Here is a 26,068-nt window from a genome sequence, read left to right on the forward strand (position 1 = left end):
AGATACACGATAGAGATGGTGTGGTTTAGTAATCCATATAAATCTTTAAGTGCTGAACATAAGCTAAAAAAATTGCAGGCATTAAAAGATTGTTAAAGACAGTGAAATAAACCAGGCAGAATACAAGACATAAAACAGAATGTAAGGCTATTCAAGTATCATATGCATATATTACACTGTGCTTAAACAAAATGGCGGTAATATGCATTTCAAGCCACTATCAGTCTTCTCAAACCTTCGGGTCGCCGTGGCAGATGGCCTCTCACACTGAGCCAGGTTCTACTGGAGGTTTCTACCTTTTAAAAGGGGGTCGTTCCTTCCCACTGTGACTACATATAGTAAGTATGAGGACTGCTGCCAAGTCAGTGACTCAATAAAACTTGCTAGGCTTCTTTAGATATATACTGGCATTATAAACTAAATCTGACTGCACTGTATTATAGTTACGAAGAAACCAAAACATATAGTAGTAATAATAATAATAATAATAATAATAATAATATGAATCTGTTTATGTAATTGGATTGATTTGATTATAAATTTCTGTAAAAAATTAGGATCTGTTTGTCTTGTACGTAAAGTGCCTTGAAATTAAATCTTTCTAAACTGGTGTTAAAAAAAAAAAGTGAAATACATTGAACTTAATGCTACTGTTTTTCCTTTGACAGACTGAGGTTTTAGTATAAGAGAACTAATGTATTAGTTACCTAATGCTGACCATTATCACCTCTTAAACTAAAATATTTAAAAAAGCCTAAAATCATGAACAAGATCTGAATGAGGGCTGCACGGTGGCGCAGTTGGTAGCACTGTTGCCTTGCAGCAAGAAGGTCCTGGGTTCAATTCCCGACCGGGGATCTTTCTGCATGGAGTTTGCATGTTCTCTCCGTGCATGCGTGGGTTCTCACCGGGTACTCCGGCTTCCTCCCACAGTCCAAAGACATGCCTATTAGGTTAATTGGTCACTCTAAATTGCATGGTGGTTTGTGTGTTGCCCTGCGATGGACTGGCGACCGGTCCAGGGTGTATCCTGCCTCTCGCCCATAAACTGCTGGAGATAGGCACCAGCTCCCCCGCAACCCACTATGGAATAAGCGGTAGAAAATGACTGACTGACTGAAGATCTGAATGAGCCTTTCAGGGGTGACAATACTTTAATGTCAAGATTTAATATTTGATCTATGTTCCACCTAATTGTTTAATATTGCAGATTATGGACTTTTATTGTCTAGCATTAATCATTCACTGAACTGCTTAGAGTTTTCACAGTGAGTGGTAGTATTCACCAAGATTAGGACAGGTTTAAATTGCAAAGTTCAAAACAAACATTACAGCATCCTAATTGAGCATAATAGCAGTGGCGTGCAATTAATAATAATGTTCACAGTAAAAGAGATTGTATTAGCTGCTGCAGCTTTCTGCCTGCGTCATTCGAGCTGGCTTTGCCAGCAAATATTACTGTGCTCCACAAATACTTGCGTTTTGCATTGGATGAAAACTGAAATACATTTTTTTACTAACTCAGTTAAATACGCTTGGCTGGTTTAATACAAAGATGTTCACAAGTAAACTTTTGCAAGTCTTTCACTCCAAATCAAAGTCAAGCCTTAAGTCTCTAACGACTGAATAGGGGTAGGCATTTATCATATCGTTCATCATTGTTGTGAATGATTTATTTACTTATCATGCTAAGAATTTTGATTTATTAGATTTATTTTTACTATGTTCTCCACTGGTGTGTGCAGTTTAGTGTTAAAATTCACAATAATTTATGTAACTGGTGTCCTGAAGACACCCATTTCAAATGGGTATTTTTTTTAAATATCAGTACTTGTGTTTGTGGGGCTATGATTGATGTGCCGTGCAGTTATAGCCATACAGCTACCTAAAAAGAATGCAAGGAAGTATTAAATAGTGCTCTATCATCACTTTTATTATTATCAAAATAGTGCCACAAAACATTGTGATACAATTTTAAGTCCATATCCCCTAAACCCAAGACTGAAATAAACATTTTCTCATCAAATCCATAACATCAAGTTTACCACTTACCCTGCATTGCAGTAGGTTAGGATTCCAAATCCTTAGGCCTAAATTACCATATGAACATATAATAATTATTTTTCAGTCACCTAGTATTTATCAACAATTACCTTTTAATCATTTAACATTTAATTTACCACCCAAAAATCTGCTAAAGGCTGCTTTAAAATATTTTATAATATTATTACATCAGAGAGGTAGTAGGGCAGGGCCATTTAAAGACCTAAAAACAAACATAAGCATATTAAAATGAACTCTAAAATGAATGCGCAGCCAGTGTAGTGAGACTAAAACAGGAGTTTTGTGCTCTCTCAATGGTGTACCAGTAAAAACATATGCAGCTAAGACAGGACAGGGATGTCTGTGAGACACCATAATATAGAGAGTTATAGTTATCGAGGTGTGTTGTGATAACAATGACTGCATAGAGTGGGAGTCCTCTCATTAAGAGGAAAATAAACCGAATTGTCATCGACATAAAAATGAAAGGTCCATTTGTGCTTCCTAAAAATGAAATCCAAGGGAAGAAGATACATCAAAAAACCAGAGGCCCAAGAACTGAGCCATGTGGGATCCCACAGGAAAGGTAAACAAAGAAAGATTTCAAATTAGCCAGGCTGACACAAAATGCCCTTTCTGACAAGTACAACCTGAACCAGTCAAGGGCAGTCCTCTTGAATGCCTATTAAATGCCCTAAGCGGGATATTAAAATCACACAATTTCCTGAGTGTGTAGCTTAAAGAATATCATTAAAACCCTGAGAAGTGCAGATTCGGTGCTGAGAAGTGATCAAAACCAGACTGAAAGACCTCAGGTATGTTATGTGTCATTAAAAAGTCCAACTGTATATAGATGATTTTCCCCAATATTTTCAAAAGAAAAGTCAGCTTAGAATTTGGTCTGAAATTTGACATTACAGTTGGAGACGTTACGTTTTTTTATAAAAGGATGCACAATTACAACATAATAAATGTGGCAAAGTGCAGTAAGTAAATAAATGAGTGAACGGAAAAGGTAGAGCTTTTATTTTGACATTTTCAACCAGAATTGTCCTTGTAATGCTGCAGCTAACTTAGTAATGAAAGCATGTCGGATGTAAGTTATGTTTATTTTGTTCTTAAATGATGCAAAGTCATTCAACATGCCGTTCAGTTGGAGTGACAATCATGTGATCATTTTTATGAAGCTACACCTAACATTAACAGACTGTTATGAGCCAATAACAGATCATAATTCATTAACGTCACTGGCTAATAATCTAGTGTATCTTTTCACAGTAAAACATGCGCAACAGCTGCAGTCTGTATCTCACACACTGGCTTCCTTTCACTCTTTATTACATGAGATAAAAACTATTACTAAGACTCAAGTCTCAGACCCAGAGTCCAAGTTAAATCAAAATGTTTTAGGGGACAAGTCTGAGTTGAGACTTTTTCTTTTGCAACTCAGGTCGGAGTCTCAAATTCGAGTCGCCATCTCTGGTTTGATGCAAACAGAGTTGGGTTTTTCAGAGTATTTTTTTTGTTTTTGTTTTCACAGAAGCCAAAAGTGATGCCAAATCTTCTATGATTGAAAACAATCCTTGTAGATAAATTCAGAGGTACCAGATAGAAATTGTGAAATAATGCAATCACCTTATCTTACAGCAGGTGAAATTCCTAATTTTGCCAAGGACACACCCAGAACTACTGTATATGACAACTCTGAGCAATTCATAGGATGATGGCAGTTGCTGTTAATTCAGGCTCAGAAGTAATAAATCACTCTCCTTATCTACTGATAATGTGAGAGGGGTAAGAGCAGGAGTATAATAAAATGTTAATCATGTTTAATGACTGTGACCTCGACAGTGGTTTTAGTGGTGATCATCTATCAGCCATTACTGTCCGATGGATGGCTGCATTTAGGATAAATGATGGAGCCACTGATGAAATTTTATCCCACAATAAGCTATTCGTTTGTGATTAAACGTCTAATCAAATAAAACGTGACTTATTACTTTGGTTTGATACTTTAAATGGTATTACTCAGCTCCATATGAGTGTTTGATATTGCCAGACTGAAACCTACTTTATCACATATTCTTCCAAATGACAGAAATAAGTCAAATGCAATTTCCAGAGATCTGTCAAAACATGTATTTGGACCTCATTTACAGAGCCTTGCAAAAGTATCCACACCTCATGAACTCTTCAGATTTGTCTCATTACTTCAGTATACTTTACTAGCATTTTATGTGGTAAATCAACATAAAGTAGTGCATAACTGGGAGCTAGAAGAAATCTGAAACTTAGTTTTCAAGGTTTTTTCAAAATAGAAATCTGAAAAGTTTGGTGTGCATTTGCATTCAGGCTGTTAATCTCTTGAATCATGTCTCTACCAGATTTGCATGTCCAGGAAATGAAATTGCCAAGTTTCCCTGGTTAAATGGCTCAAGCTCAGTCAAATCCAATGGAGACTATGAACATCAATTTTCAAGTTTTTTCACAAATTCTCCGATTGCACATCTAAAGACTGAAATTTTTGCTCATGCTCTTTCAGACTGGATGTACAGCATCTGTGAACATCAATTTTAACGTCTTGACAGATTCTCAGTTGGATAGTTAGGAGTGGAGTGACTGGGCCATTCTAAAACATGAATATGCTTTGATCTAGACCACTCCATTTCAGCTTTCGCTTTATACTTATTGTTTATTGTTGTTGTCCTGCTGGACGTCTGCAGTCTGTAACAGGTTTTCCAGGATTTTCTGTATTTAATTCCATCTGTTTTCCTGTTACCTTAGGCAGTGTGTCCCAGCTGAAGAAAAGAAACCCCATAGCATGATGCTCCCACCACCGTGTTAACACATGGGGATAGTGTGACAAACATCTTTCAATTTTCAATTGATTAGGTAAACACTGACATTGCCAAACCCGGTTTTAAAACTCCCCATTACCTTATCTCTGGCCTGGTGAGTCCCTTGGTCTTCATGATGCTGTTTGTTTGTTACGGTTATCTAACAAACTTCTGAGAACCTTCATAAACTGCGGCAAAATCTTAATTAAGTTGTCACTAACCTCGCTGAGACTTGTCGTTTCTCCCCTGGGCCAGTGGGCAGAAGTATGGTTAACTGCTCTCGGGTGAAGTGATCAAATGTTCTACAAGCAGGAGAGAAGGGTATGCCAAAATGCAGATGATTGGAAGGATGGAAAGATAAAATCAGATGATGAGTGGAGTAAAGTTAATTTTGTAGGAAATGGCAGAATTTGCATGGAAGACAAATAGCAGAAAGCAAGAGATTAAGCGGCAAAAAGTAAAGTAAAAAGGGAAACAAAAACAAAAGTACAGATTGGTAAGGTCACACAAAACAGGGACTCTAAAAGAATACTACATAAAAGATGAAATTAACTTACAGGCACGGTCATGGGAGGGGAGCATGATAAAAATGATCAATCATGACTTTTACTGTGTACAAGAGGAGAATTCATAGAATCACTGGTTGACCCAGACAAGTGAATCGATTGACCTGGGGCAAGAGATGTCTGCAGGCCAGACAGTCAATAAGTTGGCCGAGGCTCTACACAGGCCACAAAACACTCACTTAATGCACTGCAGGGAGACAGATTTCAGGCAAATCAAATGAGGGTGCATTCATGCAAGCAGAATTTATATTGATCACACTTTAATATCTTCGAAGAATCAGTTTCAGAAATGAAGCCCAGAGATGGCTTAGAAAACTAAGAGGGAACTGGAATTTACATAAGAGCTGGAATGCGTTGATTAACTGAGGAAAGTGAGGCAGGTTACATATATTGAAACAGACCAGTGTATTCAACTAGACTGTAGAATAAAAAAATACTGCTGAGCAGAACTTAATCCTAAAGAAACTACAAACCATTTACAACATTTAGATTAAAATGAATCTGAAGGTAAGGATGTTTGTGTTTTAAGGCAACCATACAGGATCAAATGAGATCAGCTGAACCATGTGTGGTGTATATGTATAGAGGACTAACCCTGCCATAGTTTAGAATACATACAGAAATAAATAAATAATGACTCAATAAAATAATTACTGAATAAATCTCTTCCTTTTATTAACTTGTTGCATTTAATGACACTAATTTATATGTCTAGCTACTTTTTGGCCCAGTACTTATTTTATTGAGCAATTTATTTATTTCAACATATAGTTATGGCAGGACCTCCCTGGAGGTCGAGAGATATCGACTAGAAATAGTCAGGCTCACCTCCACGCACAGCGTGGGCCGTGGAACGCATCTCCTTGAGAGGGGTTTGACTCTCTTCTACTCATGAGTGGCCCACAGGAAGAGGCGGCGGGCTGGGCTGGGTTTGCTTGTTGCCCCCCAACTCAGCCGTCTCGTGTTGGGGTTTACCCCGGTGGATGAGAGGGTTGCATCCCTGCGCCTTTGGGTTGGGGACGGGTCTCTGACTGTCGTTTCGGCCTAAGGGCCGAGCGGTAGTGCGGAGTACTTCTGGCGTCCCTGTCAGGGGTGCTGGATAGTGCTCCTCCCGGGGACTCCATTATTCAATTGGGGGACTTCAATGCCCATGTGGGAAACGACAGTGACACCTGGAGAGGCATGATTCGGAGGAATGGCCTCCCCGATCTGAATCCGAGTGGTGTTTTGTTAATGGACTTCTGTGCTAGTCACAGATTGTTCATAATGAACATCATGTTCAAACATAGGCAGGAGGTCAATGATCAACTTTGTTGTCGTATCATCAGACCTTCGGCCGCATGTTTTGGACACTCGGGTGAAAAGAGGGGCTGAGCTGTCCACTGATCACCACCTGGTGGTGAGTTGGATCCGCTGGAGGAGGAGAAAGCCGGACCCAAGTGCATAGTGAGTGTCTGCTGGGAACGTCTGGCGGAGCCCTTGGCCAGGGATGTATTCAACTCCCACCTCCGGGAGAGGTTTGACCAGATTCCGGGGGATGTTGGAGACAGAGTCTGAGTGGACCATGTTCTCCGCATCTATTGTCGATGCTGCTGCCCGTAGCTGTGGCTGTAAGGTCTGTGGTGCCTGTCACGGCGGCAATCCCGGAACCCGGTGGTGGACACCGGTAGTAAGGGACGCTGTCAAGCTCAGGAAGGAGTCCTATCGGCTGTGGTTGGCTTGTGGGACTCCTGAGGTGGCTGACGGGTACCATGAGGCCAAGCGTGCCGCGGCCCGGGCGGTGGCAGAGGCAAAAACTCGGGCCTGGGAGGAGTTCAGTGAGGCCATGGAGAAGGACTACCGGTTGGTCTCGAAGCGATTCTGGCAAACCGTCCGCCGCCTCAGGAGAGGGAAGCAGTGCTTCGCCAACACTGTTTACAGTGTGGGTGGGAGGCTGCTGACCTCAACTGGGGACATTATCGGGTGGTGGAAGGAGTACTTAGAGGATTTCCTCAATCCTGCCATCACGCATTCCCTGGTGGAAACAGAGGCTGGGGACACAGGGTTGGACTCTTTCATCACCCAGGCTGAAGTTTAAGTATCTCTGGGTCTTGTTCACGAGTGAGGGAAGAATCGAGCGGGAGATTGACAGACGGATCGGTGCAGCTGCCGCAGTAATGGGGGCGCTGTGCTGGTCCGTTGTGGTGAAGAGAGAGCTGAGCCGAAAAGCAAAGGTCTTGAAGTGCCTTGAGACAACATGTGTTGTGAATTGGTGCTATATAAATAAAACTGAATTGAATTGATTTACCGGTCTACGTTCCTACCCTCCCCTATGGCCATGAACTTTGGGTCATGACCGAAAGGACGAGATCCCGGATACAAGCGGCTGAAATGACCTTCCTCTGTAGGGTGGTCGGGCACTCCCTTAGAAATAGGGTGAGGAGCTTGGCCATCCGGGAGGGGCTCAGAATAGAGCCGCTGCTCCTCCACATCGAGAGGAGCCAGTTGAGGTGGCTCGGGCATCTATACTGGATACCTCCTAGATGCCTTCCTCAGGAGGTTCCAGGCACGTCCCACCGGGAGGAGGCCCATGGGACGGCCCAGGACACACTGGAGGGACTATGTCTCTCGGCTGGCCTGGGAACGCCTTGGGCTCCCCCTGGAGGAGCTGGAGGAGGTGTCTGGGGAGAGGGACGTCTGGGTGTCTCTGCTGAGTCTGCTGCCCCCGCAACCCGGTCCCGGATAAGCGGAAGACGACGAGTATGAGTTATGGCAGGATTGTTCCTCCATATGTTTCTGCCTAACTATTGAGAATATTGATGAAGTAGATACACTATTTTCTGCCAGAGTATTCACACTGCCTGAAAATTTTTTTTTACATCGCAACCACAATTTCAGCGTATTTTAGTGGAATTTTGTGTGTTAGGCCAACGTCAAGTTGTGCATAACTAAAATGGAAGGAAAAATAAGACCTAATTGTCAAACTTTTTTTTTTTTTTTACAAATACAAGTCTGAAAAGCAAGACATGCATTTGTATTCAGCCCTCCATTAGCACCTCTAAATAAAATCCAGCTGTTTTGTGGAGGCCTCTGAGGTTTGTTAGAGAATATTTGCGAAAAAACCAGCATGTCGAAGACAAATAACCCCTTAGGGAGGTCAGGGGTAAAGCTCTGAAGACGTTTAAAGGATTGTTAGATTTTCTAAGACTATCCCAAGTACAGATTTTACAATTCCAGACGAAGGATTGAGCAGGTCTTTGTGAGAAGCTAGTACAACTACCAAAACACAGCAGTCTAACTAAACTGACAGGGCGGGCAAGGAGAGCAATAATCAGTAAAGAGACCCATGGTAATAATGGAGGACCTGCAGAGATCCACAGCTCATGTGGGGGAATCCTTTAATGGGAAAAATATAGGTTGTGCACTCCACAAACCTGACATACACAGCACACGTATATGAAGGTGCCCTGGTCAGCCAACAGCAAGACTGAATTTTCTGGCCTCTATAAAAAATGCTGTGCAGCAGAAAACTAACTGCACCCCACCACGAACACACTATTCCCCATCGTGAAACATGGTGGTGGCAGAATCATGCCGTGGGTATTAGTGATGGGTACCTTTCACATTTGAACCAATACGGTGCCGATACCCAGTACAAGCAAATCGATATCGGTACTCAACAGTAACAGTTTTCAGTACGTTTCTGTGTTTTTATGTGGTAATAAATGTAATAATGTAATGTAATAATTCGCTTAATTATAAAATCTAAACATTTTTCAATTTAACATATTTACTTAGAAATAAAACTTTAGCGAACATTTCAAAACAACATCCAGCTGTTTGTATCGTAACATTTCAGTTGTTTCAAACATTTCTTCTGCCATGTTGCTGGCTGCAGGCGACGAGTTGCTAATGGAGGCAGACGTGCCAACGGTGCCGAACGCAGGAGTTGTAGCCGTAGATGTGAGGCTGATGAGAATTGTACGCTCTTAAGGCTTGAAAAAATTCTGGTGCTTAACCAGGAGCTTCCCCAGATTAGAAGCATTCCAGCCGCTGGCCTTCCACTTCGCGTCACAAATATTGCAGCGACCATGATCTACATCGCATTTTGAAAAGTGAAGCCATACTTTTGAGTGCTTTCTGTCAGCCATGCTTTGTTGACAGTACCCAACAGTGTTGCCAGACCTCGTGAGAGAAACAAGCAACCAGAGCTATGAAAACAAGTCCAAAAAAAGCCCAGCGGGCAACCCACCACTGTATAAATGTCAGATCCAGTCTTTCACTGCGCTCTCTTTCTCATACTGCATCTGATTCTCACGCTGTCTCATCACACGTTTCCCTGTCACTCTGGGCTCTGGCGTGAGTGTGTTTAGGGTCTGCAGAGTCAACTCGGATGGGCAAGATACTCAGGAAACGGGGACGTGGACAGGACAAACTACCCACCACTCGTGTTTTGCTTTATTGTGGAGAGCTGGGAGATAATCAAGGGGTTTCACTCAAAAAGAAAGCCAAGCCCAAAAACAAACCCTTTGGGCGAGATTTGCAAGAGACTTTAGAGAAAAACAAGCCCAAAGTCGCTTATATAAGTCGGACTTCGCAACACTTGTACCAGCGGTTACTGACGTTATTACGGAGCAGTGGACCAACCTCCAGCAGGACCACAACCCTAAGTAAACAGCCAGACATGGAATAGAATGGTTGAAATTAAAGCATATAACACACATAAAGGACACCCTTCAATCAAACGAGGTGTGAAAATTTTGACAGGTGGGCGGGACGTCCGGTGGCTGGGACATCCTAGGGCGGGACTTCCGGTGGCTGGGGCTTCCTGTGACGTAACCGGATATCATCATTAATCGGATGTTGTCATTAGCCGGATATCATCATTAATCGGATGTTGTCATTAGCCGGATATCATCATTAATTGGATGTTGTCAATAACCGGAAGTTGTCATTACAAGGAAGCGAATCTTTCTAATTGTATGATTTTTAGATGTTTTTTTTTTTACATCTAAAAACAAAACATGTAGTTTCTCCACTTTAAAAGGTCACTCAATTTAATGCAGGCACATCACACGAAATTCTGATAAGAAGAGAGAACCTGACAGATTGTAAATTCATTTTGTTTTAACACAGGGGGTTATTTAGATGCTATTTAGAAAAGAAGGATGAATTGGCTTCTGTTGTAGAGATGATCTAAAACGGAGAAACCAATGAACTGAAAAAAAAAAAAATGTTATGAGTGCTCAGCATCCTGTTTCCAAATTAGAAATGGATTCTACAGCTAAAAGACTTTGTTTGGAATCATGAGAGACTCCATTTGGTAAAATGGATGATAATTTTACTTACCTTAAGCTTTTCTTTTTTTCATCTTAGAGATCTTGATGATTTAGAGAAAACAGTTTTCTCCTCATTCCACGTGGGAGCCAGAGGTTGTAACCAGTATGTCTATGTAAAACGTAACAAGAAACTGAAAAAATAAAAAATAAAGGTTATAAAATCCTCAGACATGTCACTGTTTATTGAATTAAAGCAGACAACTTGTCTCAGACAGTCTTCACACCAACTGTAGTCAAAAGTAATCAAGAGGAAAGTGGCATTTTCCTGGCTATAAGTCTGGAGCATTGTCTGACAATACACATCCACAGGTGTGCATTGTCTCAGACAGTCTTCACACCAACTGTAGTCAAAAGTAATCAAGAGGAAAGTGGCATTTTCCTGGCTATAAGTCTGGAGCATTGTCTGACAATACACATCCGCGTCTGCGCTGTTGCTGAGGTGTCTCGGGGGGGAATAATATTGATTAACTTATATTCTTTAGAACCCACGAGTGATGAGCTGGATGGTATCGTTTTTACACAGTCTGACTATGGTAATTATTAACTGCAACAACAACATCTAGTTTAGTCAACTGGTGAATGCTATTTTGTGATTTAAAAAATAAATGAGATAAATTCTACTTACAGATTTAACAAGAGAGGTCAGCGTTTGTAACCGTCTGCCTCCGAAAAAATCAAAGTTGAGACGGAAACCTGTCTTTAAAAAAGACAATTCGATCCCAGCTAAACATGAAATAGAGGGCGAAGCCATTCATGCACCACAGTCCCCTGACCCTGCGCCGGAAAAATTAACAGCTCCGGAAGAGGAGAGTAAGTAAAAAAAAAAATATATATATATATATATATATATATATATTTCTAAGCATATGTTTTCACAAGTCTATGCGATATTGCAGACTTGTTTTAACCCCTGATAAAATATTTTACAGATATATCGAATGATTTAATCCAGAACCCAAGCCTGGATAACATTCAGCAGAACTGTAGCAGTTCAGTGCAGGAAGAGTTGGAACCGCCCGGAACCGTTCAAATACCCCGAGTAAGTTATAGTTATATTCAAGTCTTCACAGAAACAAGATTTTTTTTTTTCAAAAGACCTGCATTGTAAGGTAACTTTATTTTGTTTCACAGAATATCTTAAATTGAGGAAAAGACGGCGACTCTGTGCTCTTTATACCAGGGCAAGGCTTGTTAAAGGTTTATTGAATGGTAAGTTTAATTCTTCTTATACTCATTTACCTACTGAATTAATTTGCATATTTCATTAATTTATTTTTTTCCTTATCTTTCCAGAGGCAACGTTGATGGTGGAGCAGATTTCATCGAGACCTGGACAGCAACAGCGCAGACAGAGAGTTCCCCTATCCTTACGTGACCATTGTAATAAAGCATCATGTTTAACGCTTCTGGCAGCATGTCAGACATTGTTACTGAAACATTGCGCTGATATCAAGGTAATTTAAACTGATCCCTGGGTCTTCTTCTGATGTTAATATGGAAAGCCAGATCACACATGCGCTGAATGAGATAAGGAATGTTGTTGCTCATCTTAATGAAATTCCTGTTAATGCTGATGTGGCAGATAACATCGGGTTAAATGCGTCTCCTGCTAACAGTGAAAATGTAATAAATCAAAATCTGTACGGTGACTTTTTAAGCTCATTAGAACAGGCTGTTGACGTTTTAAATAGAACACCATCTCCAACCAGCATTCAGCAAAATGAATCAGCTGACTTACAAATTCCTTCAACGTCACATGCCGCTGATCATACTGGGCAACATGGCGGCAATTTAAATCCAGAGGTTGCAGTCAACCCTGATCAGATTGAGGGAGATCCTCCTGTGACTGTTGAACGTGAACGTTTTAATAACATTGAAATAAGGAGACCTTTTACCATCCCGCCTCCCTGCCCTGGTAATGTTCCTGATCTTGCTACAATCTATATAAACATCATGCATATTCTCACTGAATTAGCCGATACTGCAAGATCGTTAGCCAGACGTAACGATGTTGTGCAGCTAGAATTAGTCGGGGAAAATCTGAACCGTAACGTCATGTTTACCATTAACGATGATGGGAATATGATTCTGCCTGCTTTTGAGAATTTTCTGGATGAGTTAGTACAGTCCAACGCTGAAATGCCTGCAGATAATAACCTGGAATTTGTTCTACAGGTAGTTAATGACCCTGCAGGAGGGTCAAACCGTAAGGTTAAAGGAACGTTAGACTGTGAACTGATTAATAAGAAAAAGCGTCACCTGTATATTGTAGATAATACCGGTAATCAGTTATGCTTTGCCATAAGTCTTGCACACGTCTCTGACTCTAACCTTACTGATAATCAGGCTTTAGAGCTGGGAAGGGAGTGGCAACACAGGGCTGGTTTAGATGATCAGACAGCAGTAACTTTCAGCGACATTGGTAAATTTGAAAACATTCTAAAGAGAAAAATTGTAGTGTTTCACAGAACCGTTACAGACTCTGCAGCTCTGTGTAAATTTGAGACCAGTTTCCCTGATCGATCAAACCCTCTCTTTCTGCTGTTATTTCAAGGTCACTACTATGGGATAAAAAATCTCAAGGGTTTTATAGGATCGAGATACATCTGTGCATATTGTTACGGGAGCTATGAAAAGCCAGACACACACCATTGTGAAGGCTATTGTCCGGTGTGTCACTCATATCAATGTATGCGTGAAATTAACGAACCTGTCGCCTGTGCAGGTTGTCACAGAATCTGTCGTAACTCTTCTTGTTTCAGTAGACACAGGGAACCTCGCAAAAGACCTAGTGCTGACAGGCCCATGAGTGACTGTGAGTTGGTAAAACTGTGCAAGGTGTGCAAAAGGATATACGTTATTCCAATCAGCAAGCAGGATAAACCACACGTGTGTAATGTAAAATGCCGTATTTGTGGTGAGAATATACCTCCTGATTTAGATGTGACGTGCGATGGTCATCTGTGTTACATTCAAACCGCCCAAGCCTGTAATCAGTTAGATGATAAACTGGTTTTTTATGATTTTGAATGCTTCATCGACGAGAACGGTGTGCACATCCCCTATCTGGTCTGTGTTAAAACGCTGAAAGGTGTGGATTGGCATGCTTATGGATTGAATTGCACCCAAAAATTACTTCTCCATTTCAGGAGACCGATGTACAGAGGCTTTACCTTAATAGCTCATAACGCACGTGGGTATGACAGCTACCTGATTCTCACAGCTATGCTGCAGTTAGGCATTAAACCTCATCTCATCATGCAGGGAAGTAAAGTTCTCTGTTTAACCGACCCTGATTACAGGTTAATATACATTGATAGTCTGTCCTTCATGTGTATGAAGCTTAGTGCGATGCCGAAAGCATTAGGTTTTAGTGATAAGACCAAAGGTTTTTTCCCCCACCTATTCTCGTCTGAGCAACATCTCCAGTAAGTGGGGTCTTTTCCTCCTCCATCCTCCTACGCTGTAGAACGCATGAGCCTTCAAGAACAACAGGTGTTTAGCAGCTGGTACAGAGAAGCGAGCAAAGGGGTCTTTGACTTTGAGAAGGAAGCTCTTCGTTATTGTAAAAATGATGTGGACATTCTTTATCAAGGTTGTGTTAAATTCAGGGATGAGTTCTTTAAGGAGACAAGTGTGGATCCGCTTAAATGCGTCACGATAGCCTCAGCCTGCATGAAGGTTTTTGTAACCAATTTCCTTCCTCCTAAAACCTTGGCCATCCCCTCACCTCTGGACTACAGGCGTGGTAGTAAGACGTTTTCCAGCACGTCCATTCAATGGCTTGGCTGGATTTCAGACAGCAGAAAAATTGACATCGAACATGCATTAAACATGGGGGAAAGGAAAAGTGGTCCATATTCTGTGGATGGGTATGCAGAGATTAACGGTGTCAAAGTTGCGTTTGAATTTTACGGCTGTTTTTTCCACGGCTGTAAAAAGTGTTACATGCCTCATGACAAGTGTCCGTTGAGAGGGGTCGCATTTGAACAGTTTTACGCAGCCACTGTTGAGAGAAGCAAGGTGCTCCAAACTGTGTACGGTCTTCGTCTCGAGGTTATCTGGGAGCATGAGTGGACTGAAATGAAAAAATCAGACCCAGGGGTGATCAGCTTTCTTGAGAAAGTTAATGCACCCGAACCGCTATCACCCCGAGATGCTCTGTATGGTGGACGCACCTGTCCTATGAGGTTGAGGTATACAGCGGGGCCAGGTGAAACTGTACACTATGTAGATTACACATCTCTGTACCCCTATGTAAATGCTAGCTGCGTCTTTCCCCTCGGGCACCCCACCATCATTTACAAAGATTTTGATGACCCCAGCAGCTACTTTGGCCTCATCAGAGCTGTGGTCTACCCCCCACGAGGGCTCTTTTTCCCTGTTTTGCCTTACAGAACATCCCAAGGTAAACTGGTGTTTACTCTCTGCTGCACATGTGCTGAGATAAATAACCAGTCAGGTCCCTGCAGGCATAATGATGAGGACAGAGCTCTGACAGGTGTGTGGGTGAGTGTAGAGTTTTGTAAAGCGTTACAGTGTGGTTATAGCCTAGCTAAAATCACTGAAGTTTGGCATTTTGAGAAGACCAGCGACACAATCTTTAAAGGTTACATTCACTGCTTTTTAAAGGGTAAGCAGGAGGCTTCAGGCTACCCATCTGAAGCGGTGGATGAGGAGAGCAGGTCAAAGTATGTCGCAGACTACAAACTTCACCAGGGTATCCAATTAGACGCAGGCAAAATCGAGGTGAACCCTGCCAAAAGACAGGTAGCGAAACTGTGCTTAAACAGCTTTTGGGGAAAGTTTGCGCAGCGAAGTGATCTGTCTCAGACCACAGTCATCACTAACCCTGATGAGTTTTTCAGCTTCATGTTCTCGAGTAAATACAGGGTTAACTACTTCCATTTCTTCAACCCTGAAATGTGTGTAGTGCAGTGGAACTACAGCAAACGTGTCATCTCTCCCCCAAGCAAGGTAAACAATGTCTTTATTGCAGCATTCACCACCGCTTATGCGTGTTTAAAACTTCTCAGCAGCATGGAGCAATTGCAGGACAGATTGATTTATATTGACACAGACAGTTTGATTTATGTGACAAAAAGTGGTGAAACTCCTCTGGAGTTGGGGAATTATCTGGGTGATCTTACTGACGAGCTCGCAGGAGACAGCATTTCGGAGTTTGCATCAACAGGACCCAAGAGTTATGCATATCAAACCAAAAACCAGAAAAAGCTAGTGATACGTGCTAAGGGTATCACTCAGACACATGAATGCAGCGAGAGGGTCAATTTGGACAGCATCAAAGGGCTGGTCCAGGGCTACTTACAGGGGTCAACTGAGGGTGTCATTGAAATCCCTCAGCACACGATCAGGAGGGATAAAAAGAGATTCCTCTTAAGAAATGCTGCATTTGTTAAAAGGTTTCGGTTGGTGTATGACAAGAGATGCCTTTTTTTTTGACGGGACAACTCTGCCTTTCGGTTATTAGAGCATAAGAAGAAGAAGAAGAAAGATAAAATAAAAATGTTGCAATCTGCCAATTTACAGGAGGTTGATTTTGATCCTAGATTTAGAGCGCCTTTCTCATGTATGATAATAGGACCCAGTGGTTGTGGAAAAACCTTTTTTGTAAAAAGTGTTTTGCAGAACTGTAACCATGTCATGGATGTTGTTCCAGAAAATATTGTGTGGATTTACACTTCTTTTCAACCCATGTATGCTGAATTGCAGAAGATGAATAAAAATGTAAAATTTGTGGAAGGATTGCCTCATTCTTTTGAAGATGAAAACCTGTTTCTTCCTGATCAGAATCATCTGATTATTCTAGACGATGTTATCGCTCAAGCCTCAGATGATGAAAACGTGATGAAGGTCTTTACCCAGTTTCGTCACCATCGTAATATGAGTGTTATGATGTTGACTCAGAATGTTTTTCATCAAGGAAAGTTCAGTCGCACTATTAGTTTGAACTGTAATTATATGGTGTTGTTTAAGAACCCGAGAGATAAGCTGCAGCTGAATATACTGGCCCGTCAAATGTTTCCATCTCAAAAGGGTCTCTTCTTGGAGAGTTTTGAAGATGCGACGAGAGAAGCTCATGGATATTTAATCATCGATTTTACGCCTACCTGCCCAGAACATTTCAGATTGAGAACAGGCATAATTCCTCACCAGTGGCCTGCTGTGTATGTGCCCAGAACAAAGTAAGTCATCATGTCTGCACGTATAAAAAGGAATGTACCATTATTCAGAGCCTTGTTTGAGGCCACCCCGCAGAAGCGCAAAGATATTCTTGCACACTGCTCTCCCGACTTTCTTCAGGCTCTGTGCGAGATTGCTCTGAATATCCTAAAAGGTAACATTAAACTATCTCCATCTCAACACCGGAAATTGAAGAAGCAAAGAAAAATCATCAGATTGTTGGGTGATAAAAAAACCGGAATAAAAACTAAACAGCTGGCTCTCAAAAGGCAACGAGGTGGTTTTATTCTCCCCATCTTAACGGCTCTTGCACCCTTGATCGGTGATCTAGTGGGTGGAATCATCAGGAGATAATGTCTCTCAGAACATCGCAGAAGATGTTTCTCATTTCCCCTCATCAATTCAAGCGTCTGACCCAGTCAGACACGTCCATCAGACAGACGGCGGAGGAGAATTTGGATGCTGAAATGAGAGCGATATTAAACGAGCCGGGTTTGACTTCTTATGAAAAAATCAAGAAATATGATGCACTTTTCCAGAGGTATCTGACTCTACTCAAGCAAGGTGTGAAAGAAGAACAGCGGGTAAGTTTAACGCTGCAGCGTGACACAGAGGTTCCTGAACATGAGCGGTCCCAAGAAAAACAAGGCCAGGGCAGGACGAGGCCCCTAAGGATCAGGTTGTTACGGATGTACTGAAAAGCCTACCGAAGCATAACCGTAAAAATGCTGAGTACATTTTGATGAAATTATCCGAAAGAAGTGAGAGTTGGACTTCGCGAGGTGAATTTGTATTTAACGGAAATGTTATAAAGGGGTCCCACATGATTGACTTGTTGAAAAATCTCATCCTTCCGTTTAAAAAATCTGGAGCATGGCTACCCCAAGGGTGGTCAGACTTTCTACATAACTTGTCAGAGGTAAACATCCCCATATCTTCAGTCATTAACCCTTATGCTCGTGAAGAATATAGACAGTTCAAAACAAGGGGTACATCTATTGAAAATGGGGGTACACCCCCCAGCGTTAAGCAGAGAAGAACAAGAAGAAGAAGGCAGATAACTCATTCTCCCCATTGGTCGAGATCCGAGCTGGAAGATCCAAAAAATGCTGATGGGAAGTCAAAAAAGTCTCTTCGTAAGACGACACTACCACCCTGATGGATTACATTTTCACCATAAACCATTATAAGAAAATGAAACATGTAGCCTATTTCTTTTATTCAATAAAATATTTATTATATTATATTTTCAAGTCTAGCTTCGTTCTCTACTTCACACACTAACATATGATGTCATTACACAAATATTATATCATAAGAAAAAACAAACAATGGAAAAAAAAAAAAAAAGACAATTTAAATTCCATAACAATCCAGAAACATCTCCAAAGAGCATGTTCCGTGAGTATAAAATGTACAACTTTGATTAATGACACATTTCTGATATTTTTTCACAAAGTTAGATACCATTAAATCATTCTTAATCACATCTCCGGTGTATTTTGACAACACTTGCTGCAGTGATAATCCGCACGCTCTATGACAGATAAAAAATGCAATGGTGACCGCACACAGTGGACAGAGTGTTTTGAAGCTGATTATTATGATACAATATTTTTGAGGATCTGTCTTCTAAAAATGTTACGATGCTTGATGGGTAGAACTCGAAATCCGGAGAGAATCCATAAGAGTCAAAAAAGCTGGATTGACCATTCTCATCCAATGTCAGAGCTAACCAGTGTTCTCCAGGCATGTGTGAAGGATGTGTGTTCACAATAAAGTAGGCCGGCCCTGGGAATTTGTCAGCTAGCAGCGGGAGCTGGTCGCACGGCCACACACCGCAAAACAAATCTCCCAGCAGATGATGCAGTATGTTCTCAATTTCATGATTATTCATGTCTGATTAGATTAATAATAATCCACCAGCACACGCCTCTTTGAATCAATCTCTAAAATAGAGTCATAACAAGCGTAGATGATCAGCGTGGTGGTATGAGGCAACGGGTTTCTGAAACGCATTTCCAGTCTTAAATTCCCACTGGAAACTGGAGATAGAGCATCTGTGTCCTCACCCGGGTTAAGATTAAATGCGAATAGAGAGTATCCTTGATTAAATTCCTGACGTGTTATACTCAGCGGAAGATCTTTTAGATGTCGTCCTGTAGCCGTAAACAAGTTGTAATACTCTCTCACTGAATTACCTTGGTTAAAATTGGGCTGGAAGGCCTTAGCTGGAATTTGTCTGCCATCCCTACACAAAGCTAAATATTCCATATCAAAATGATTAAAGTCAAACGGATTGAGATTGCGTGTTCCTGTAAAAGCGTCATGATCCAGTAATGCAATCACCACATACTTGGGAAAGACGCCTAAGAAAAGATTCTCTTGGTTGCATACCCTTGAATTTTCAGGGATGGAATATGTTTTTACATTCACACGTGAAAGTGGATACAGAGCATTTGCTTTCATTAAAGCTGTAGTGTGACCCAGTCGTACAGCTGGAGAGACAGTAACTTTTTTGATAAAAAGAGATGCTCCTAATAACCTGAGTTTGAAAGTAGAGTCTCTTGTGGCCATGAGACAAAAGGCATCGTTGGCTCTTGTAAGTTTAATTTTGAGGTCAACACAGTTTAAAAGAAGTCTTTCACAGAAAAATATGTCTGCATGCAGGGGCCTAGGAGATGTACCTCCCTGGAATTTTCCGTAAAGCCTGCTCTGCTGTTAAGACCTTGGTTAGGGCCGTTAGTTGTAACAATAGAGTTCAGAGCCCCTGCAGTGTCTTTATAAAAAAGACCAGAGCTAAACTGGCTTTTTAAAGAATCCTCAGAAAAGTTTAACAATGTCTCAATCATGGCTCTATACGGATGTGTAGCGCTGGATTGTGAAATCAATCGATCTCCGAGAGTGACGTCACACTGACTGAAGATGGTGTTTAACGGGTAGTTGATGAGCCCTACAGGTGCATCATCCGGCAGGTTTGTTCCATCCTCGTTAGTAATTTTCACTCTGAGATGCAACAGTGTATCGTTGAGATCTAGATACTTTTCTCCATCTCCCGGAATGAAAAACTCGATCGGGCCTCCATCGGTGATTGCTGATAAAGGCTGGATCTCGGTGTAAATTTTATCTTCAATCGATAGCTGCGTCATCGGGGCAGAAAATAAGTCCAACTCTGCCAGCGTGCACTCTGATGATTTGTTATGTAAAAGAGCCATTATTTAAATATATCAAAACATGCGGATGACTTCCTTCCTCTTCGTTTGTCAGCTCCAACTGATCTCCTTTTTCGCGTTTGTCGTTGTTTTTTAACTGTCCTTAAACGATCACCAGGGGGTCTTGTTCTGGGTCTTTTGGATAAAACCATAATTCCTGAACCTTCTTGACCTTCGGTGTGTGTAGAACCACTCATTTTACTCACGGCTCTACCGATGACATCCGAAGCGATATTTGATGCAGCCGTTTTAAGATGGGGTTTTGCAATAGCAAATCCTTTTTTAACCAGAGGGGATACGAAGCGGAATAATTTTGAAAATAATGATCCGATTCCGCGTCCATACATGACCAGGGCCCCATAAAACCCTGGCAGATTACCGCCTGATTGACTTACATAGTAATTTACAAAGCGATTTGGATCACGTCTCAGACTTAGATGTGCCATGTTCTCTCTTGCCTGCTTGATGCACAGTGTTGAAGGACCAGGGTAATATGAATGATAATCAATCAGTCTTAGAGGTTATATATATATCTCTGTTTATACAAATACAATTTATCTCAGGCTACGTTGTGATATCACCGGTTTGAAGTGTAGTCTTACGATGGTCTTACCATAGACGAAATTTACAGGAACATTTTGGTCCGATTTAATTTCTATATGGATATTTTCAATATGTCTTCTGGAAACTGGAAGGTAGTGGGCAGGGTTAAACGTCAGAGTAACCATATCACTGAAGTCGCCTTGTACTTTGACGGTCCGCAGTAAAGGCGCAAAAGTGTCGCCTACTATTTGTGGGCTGACCACGTCGCTGTAACAGTATAGGTGATAGAAACCAGCCTTTATATCTGCCGGAAAAGGAGCCAGTTTTGGTTCAGATACATAAATCCATTCCCCTGGTTTCACGCCCATCATATAAGCCAGAGTGTTGAAGAAGCGTATTTCATACGGACCGCTTGCTTGAAATGCAAATCTCTTTTGAACTTTGCTGAATTTAATGCGGATACCCGAGTTCATTTTTTTGAAAAACAGTTCCATCTCTGTCTCGAGTTGAATAGGGCTGTTATAGTAGCCACTTCTGATCCTTTGCGTATTGATCTCCACATCGCCAACCTTCCTCCATTCAAAGTAGGCATCATAATCCGGTAAATTATGCCATGTATGAGGGTATGAAATCTCTACTAATGCAACCATCCATTGGCCTTCTAAATCAATATGTTGAGCTAAATTTACACGGAAACTCGAACTGGTATTATTTTTAAACACTTCCATGCTAGCATTAGAGGGAAGGGTAATGTAAAAACCGTCATCCTCTGCCTTGCGTTCCATGATGCTGTATGAATCATTAGGTTTTAGTACACACCTATTTTATACGTTTCGTAGTTCATCAAACTTGATCCAACTGTTGAATTTCTCAGGCCAATTTTTCCAGCGTACAAAAACCTGTTTGACACCCTTGACGGTGCGTTGATTTAATATTTTCTCCACTTGATACATCTTGTCCTTAAATATTTTTACTTTTTGAAGTTCCTCAGCGTAAAAAGAACCCTCAATAGGTTCTCCATCCAAATCTTTGAGTTTGTATACAGGAGGAGATCGGGGTATCCGCTCATACACTGTAAACACTTCATCCGTAAAACTCTGTTTGTATTTTTTGTCAAACACTCCACGTACCTTGGATATTCTGACAAGATCCCCCTGTTTAAACATCGTCACTGAGTCCCTGCAATATCTGTTGGAGGTAACATCGTACAGATTCTGAAACACTTGAAAGGCATTTTCTGAGGTCACTTCCATTGGGCTCATCTTAATGCTGGTGTGGTAGCTGTGGTTGTAGCTTCTAGTTAAATTTTGCAGGACGTCAATGTACCGCCGGGTGTTGTTAGCAGTAAAATATCTCCACATCCTTGTTTTTAACGTACGGTTAAACCTCTCAACCACAGAGGCTTTTACTTCACTTGCTGTGGCAAAATGTTCAATACCGTGCTTCTCCATTAGAAGCTTAAATTTCTTGTTAAAAAATTCTTTCCCTGCATCAGTCTGAAGTTTTTTTGGGACCTGACTTTCTTTAAAAACTGATTCAAAAGCCTTTAGCACCTCTGCAGCAGTTTTCCTCTTCAAAACACGTACATACGCCCTCTTTGAAAAGATGTCAATGACTGTTAATAAATAATTGTAACCGTCATTTTCCTTGGCCAGAGCTTGCATGTCACAGAGATCGGCTTGGAACTGTCTCAATGGTCTGGTGACAAAAACTCTGTTTCTCGGGAACTTTATTCTTGCAGGTTTATGTAGAGTATAGGTATCTTCTCCGGATAAAAAATCTTTAACTTTTTCAACCGCTACCTTCTTCCCCATTTCATCTTGTATAACCCTCCTCAACCTTTCTAAACCCCCTAAACTTCCAGGATTTGATGGGTTGTAATATACATTTTTCATGATCCTTCTTTCAGACATCCCAGTTTTATGCTCACTCTGACGACTACTTATTAAATAATGAATAAAACAAACACCTGAGGGTATATTTATACTTCTTTTTTTATTTTATACCCGTATTTAATAGAGAAACAGAAAAAAAAAACACATTCAGATAATAAAGATCAATTCAAACATTGCAATCTTTAAAAAAAAAAAAAAAACTGTTATATATGTATACCAGTAGAAAGCTGAGAGAGAATACAGAAAAGACCTCTGAAGTCATCTGCTTGTATGCGTCGAAGTGTCAGAAGTTTCCGAATAGCAGGAAGGAGCTTGGGGTTTACGAGTCGTTGCACGATGCGTTGAAAGTTGACTTGGTAATACTCCTCCTCCAATATCTCCAGGCACTGATGCTGTCGTTGGCTCGGGTGGTTCGTAATGCACCCATAACAGGTTTCTTTGACATAGTTCAAACAGGTTATGTTGAATAAATGAAGTATTGCTGTTTTCACCGTATTGATGAGAGCGCTTGAGATCCAGCCGTCAATTTCATCACCCTGATTACTCTCCTCCTCCTCTGGTGAAGGCTGAGGGGCAGGTATCGGGTCTGGAGTTGGTGGGGAGGGTGAGTAGCTGATGGTTGCCTTGTCTTCCACGATCACCCTCTTGTCTTCAGGTTGGATATCTGTGTGTACAGACTCAGCCACGCATAGTGGTGAATAGAGGCCGGGTGAAGGCGGATGATACGATCTGAGGTTGTATCCTGTCGGTGTCCCTGAACTGAATAGGGACTCAAAGAGCTGCGACGATGAGGCGACTGGTGAGCAGAGGTCTGGAGAAGGTGGATGATATGGCCCGGTGTTGAAGCTTTTATCATCATGATCAGGAGAGAAGACAGTCTCTTCTTGCTGGCTGTAGAGGTCCCAGTATGGTGTTTTCCCGTACGCTCCATACATTCTCAAGGTCTGACGCCCGTCGTTATGAAGAAGAAGAGTCTGTGAGCTCGCAGTTAGACCCTGATATATAGCGCAGGAAGGTGGGAGGGTCCTCAAGAAGGGGAGTGGGTCCTCAAAAGAGGGTGGGTCCTGAAAAGAGGGTGGGCTTTAGATCCACAACAGGGAACGTCAGGATTCTTTTCACTGACATAACATCAATCCAGCAGCGTGAGTTTTCGAAAAGGTTGGAAAGACGCTGTCCAATTTCATTCATCTTCTCAACCCAAGCATCATACGGTAGAGCCAGCACAGTCTTGAATACACCGCAGTTCTGATTGAATGCCTCCAACACAAACAGATCTGAGGGGGTCGTCTGGTTATTCTTGCGTTTGCTTGCCTGAAAAGACCAGCGGCCATTTGCTGTGGTTTTTGACCCCCACACTGCACTAAAGAGAGGTTCTCTCGCAGCTATTTCGACATCAGAAGGACACATTCTCATCCTTTTTGCTGGTCGAGGAGAGCTTTCATCTTCATCCTCCCTTTCGTACACTGAGACTGATTCAGGGTTATCGTTAAGGTGTGGGATTGCCAGCCGTAACACAGCCCAGTCGTTGTGGGTGAGAGTACACAGAGCCAATGATCCATTAAATACCTCGTCTTGATCCAATTGATACAGGCAGAGCTCTCCTATTTCGTACATGAAAATATACCCCCAGCTACCGCTCAGTCCATATGGTTCCAAAGACCACTCTTCCTGCAGAGTGTCGAACGGAGGCCTTTGTACCTTGCATAGGTAATATGTTGATTTCTTCGGGGCATCCATTTCACGGCGCGTATGCCTGTAGACGGTTACTGGGGTTTCACACAGAAGAGATGTACGTCTTAGCTGACCTGAGGCCTGTTTTTCATCCATTGTTGTTGGTGAAGTTGAATCATCATCTGCAGAGTATGTTACGATAGGAATTCCGATAGGTATCTCAGACGAGGAAATAGATGATGTAGATGGTTGTTCATCATCTTGGCACATCTTGCTTTTCTCCCCGGTTTGATGAAAAACTCTCTTAACTCTAACCATTGTTCAACAAGCGTTCTTTTCCAGCGAATGCTGCAGGTAAATTGTTGCGTTTTCCGCTAGTATTTAAAACAAACAATGAAGAACGCCCCTCTGTTTTTTAATTTGTTGATTCTAGATTCGCCCCCTAATGGCAAAATCCTATTAGCGCGCTTAGTTACGTCCCTTGGCCATACCCCCCCCGAGACACCTCAGCAACAGCACAGATGCGTTAATTCATTAAACAGTGGATGTGTATTGTCAGACAATGCTCCAGACTTATAGCCAGGACAGTGCCATTTTCCTCTTAATTACTTTTTGAGTACAGTTGGTGTGAAGACTGTCTGAGACAATGCACACCTGTGGATGTGTATTGTCAGACAATGCTCCAGACTTATAGCCAGGAAAATGCCATTTTCCTCTTGATTACTTTTGACTACAGTTGGTGTGAAGACTGTCTGAGACAATGCACACCTGTGGATGTGTATTGTCAGACAATGCTCCAGACTTATAGCCAGGAAAATGCCATTTTCCTCTTGATTACTTTTGACTACAGTTGGTGTGAAGACTGTCTGAGACAATGCACACCTGTGGATGTGTATTGTCAGACAATGCTCCAGACTTATAACCAGGAAAATGCCATTTTCCTCTTGATTACTTTTGACTACAGTTGGTGTGAAGACTGTCTGAGACAAGTTGTCTGCTTTAATTCAATAAACAGTGACATGTCTGAGGATTTTATAACCTTTATTTTTAATTTTTTCAGTTTCTTGTTACGTTTTACATAGACATACTGGTTACAACCTCTGGTTCCCACGTGGAATGAGGAGAAAACTGTTTTCTCTAAATCATCAAGATCTCTAAGATGAAAAAAAGAAAAGCTTAAGGTAAGTAAAATTATCATCCATTTTACCAAATGGAGTCTCTCATGATTCCAAACAAAGTCTTTTAGCTGTAGAATCCATTTCTAATTTGGAAACAGGATGCTGAGCACTCATAACATTTTTTTTTTTTCAGTTCATTGGTTTCTCCGTTTTAGATCATCTCTACAACAGAAGCCAATTCATCCTTCTTTTCTAAATAGCATCTAAATAACCCCCTGTGTTAAAACAAAATGAATTTACAATCTGTCAGGTTCTCTCTTCTTATCAGAATTTCGTGTGATGTGCCTGCATTAAATTGAGTGACCTTTTAAAGTGGAGAAACTACATGTTTTGCTTTTAGATGTAAAAAAAAAACATCTAAAAAACATACAATTAGAAAGATTCGCTTCCTTGTAATGACAACTTCCGGTTAATGACAACATCCAATTAATGATGATATCCGGCTAATGACAACATCCGATTAATGATGATATCCGGCTAATGACAACATCCGATTAATGATGATATCCGGTTACGTCACAGGAAGCCCCAGCCACCGGAAGTCCCGCCCTAGGATGTCCCAGCCACCGGAAGTCCCGCCCACCTGTCAAAATTTTCACAC

At 41.5% G+C, this 26,068-nt stretch overlaps 1 protein-coding gene across 2 annotated transcripts in view; it reads right to left on the minus strand.

The window, feature by feature from the left end:
- The window catches only part of ctif (CBP80/20-dependent translation initiation factor), a 99,130-nt gene that overhangs the window by 22,605 nt on the left and 50,457 nt on the right, over window positions 1-26,068 (minus strand). The window contains exon 9 of one of the 2 annotated variants that reach the window (XM_047372858.1): window positions 5,102-5,182. The exons of the other annotated variant lie outside the window; for it this stretch is intronic. Coding sequence (XP_047228814.1) covers window positions 5,102-5,182 — 81 coding nt within the window. The remainder of the gene's footprint in view (window positions 1-5,101; window positions 5,183-26,068) is intronic. 2 annotated transcript variants of the gene reach the window in all.

The sequence above is a fragment of the Girardinichthys multiradiatus genome, chromosome 8 (genome assembly GCF_021462225.1).
Source record: "Girardinichthys multiradiatus isolate DD_20200921_A chromosome 8, DD_fGirMul_XY1, whole genome shotgun sequence".
NCBI classification, from domain to species: domain Eukaryota; kingdom Metazoa; phylum Chordata; class Actinopteri; order Cyprinodontiformes; family Goodeidae; genus Girardinichthys; species Girardinichthys multiradiatus.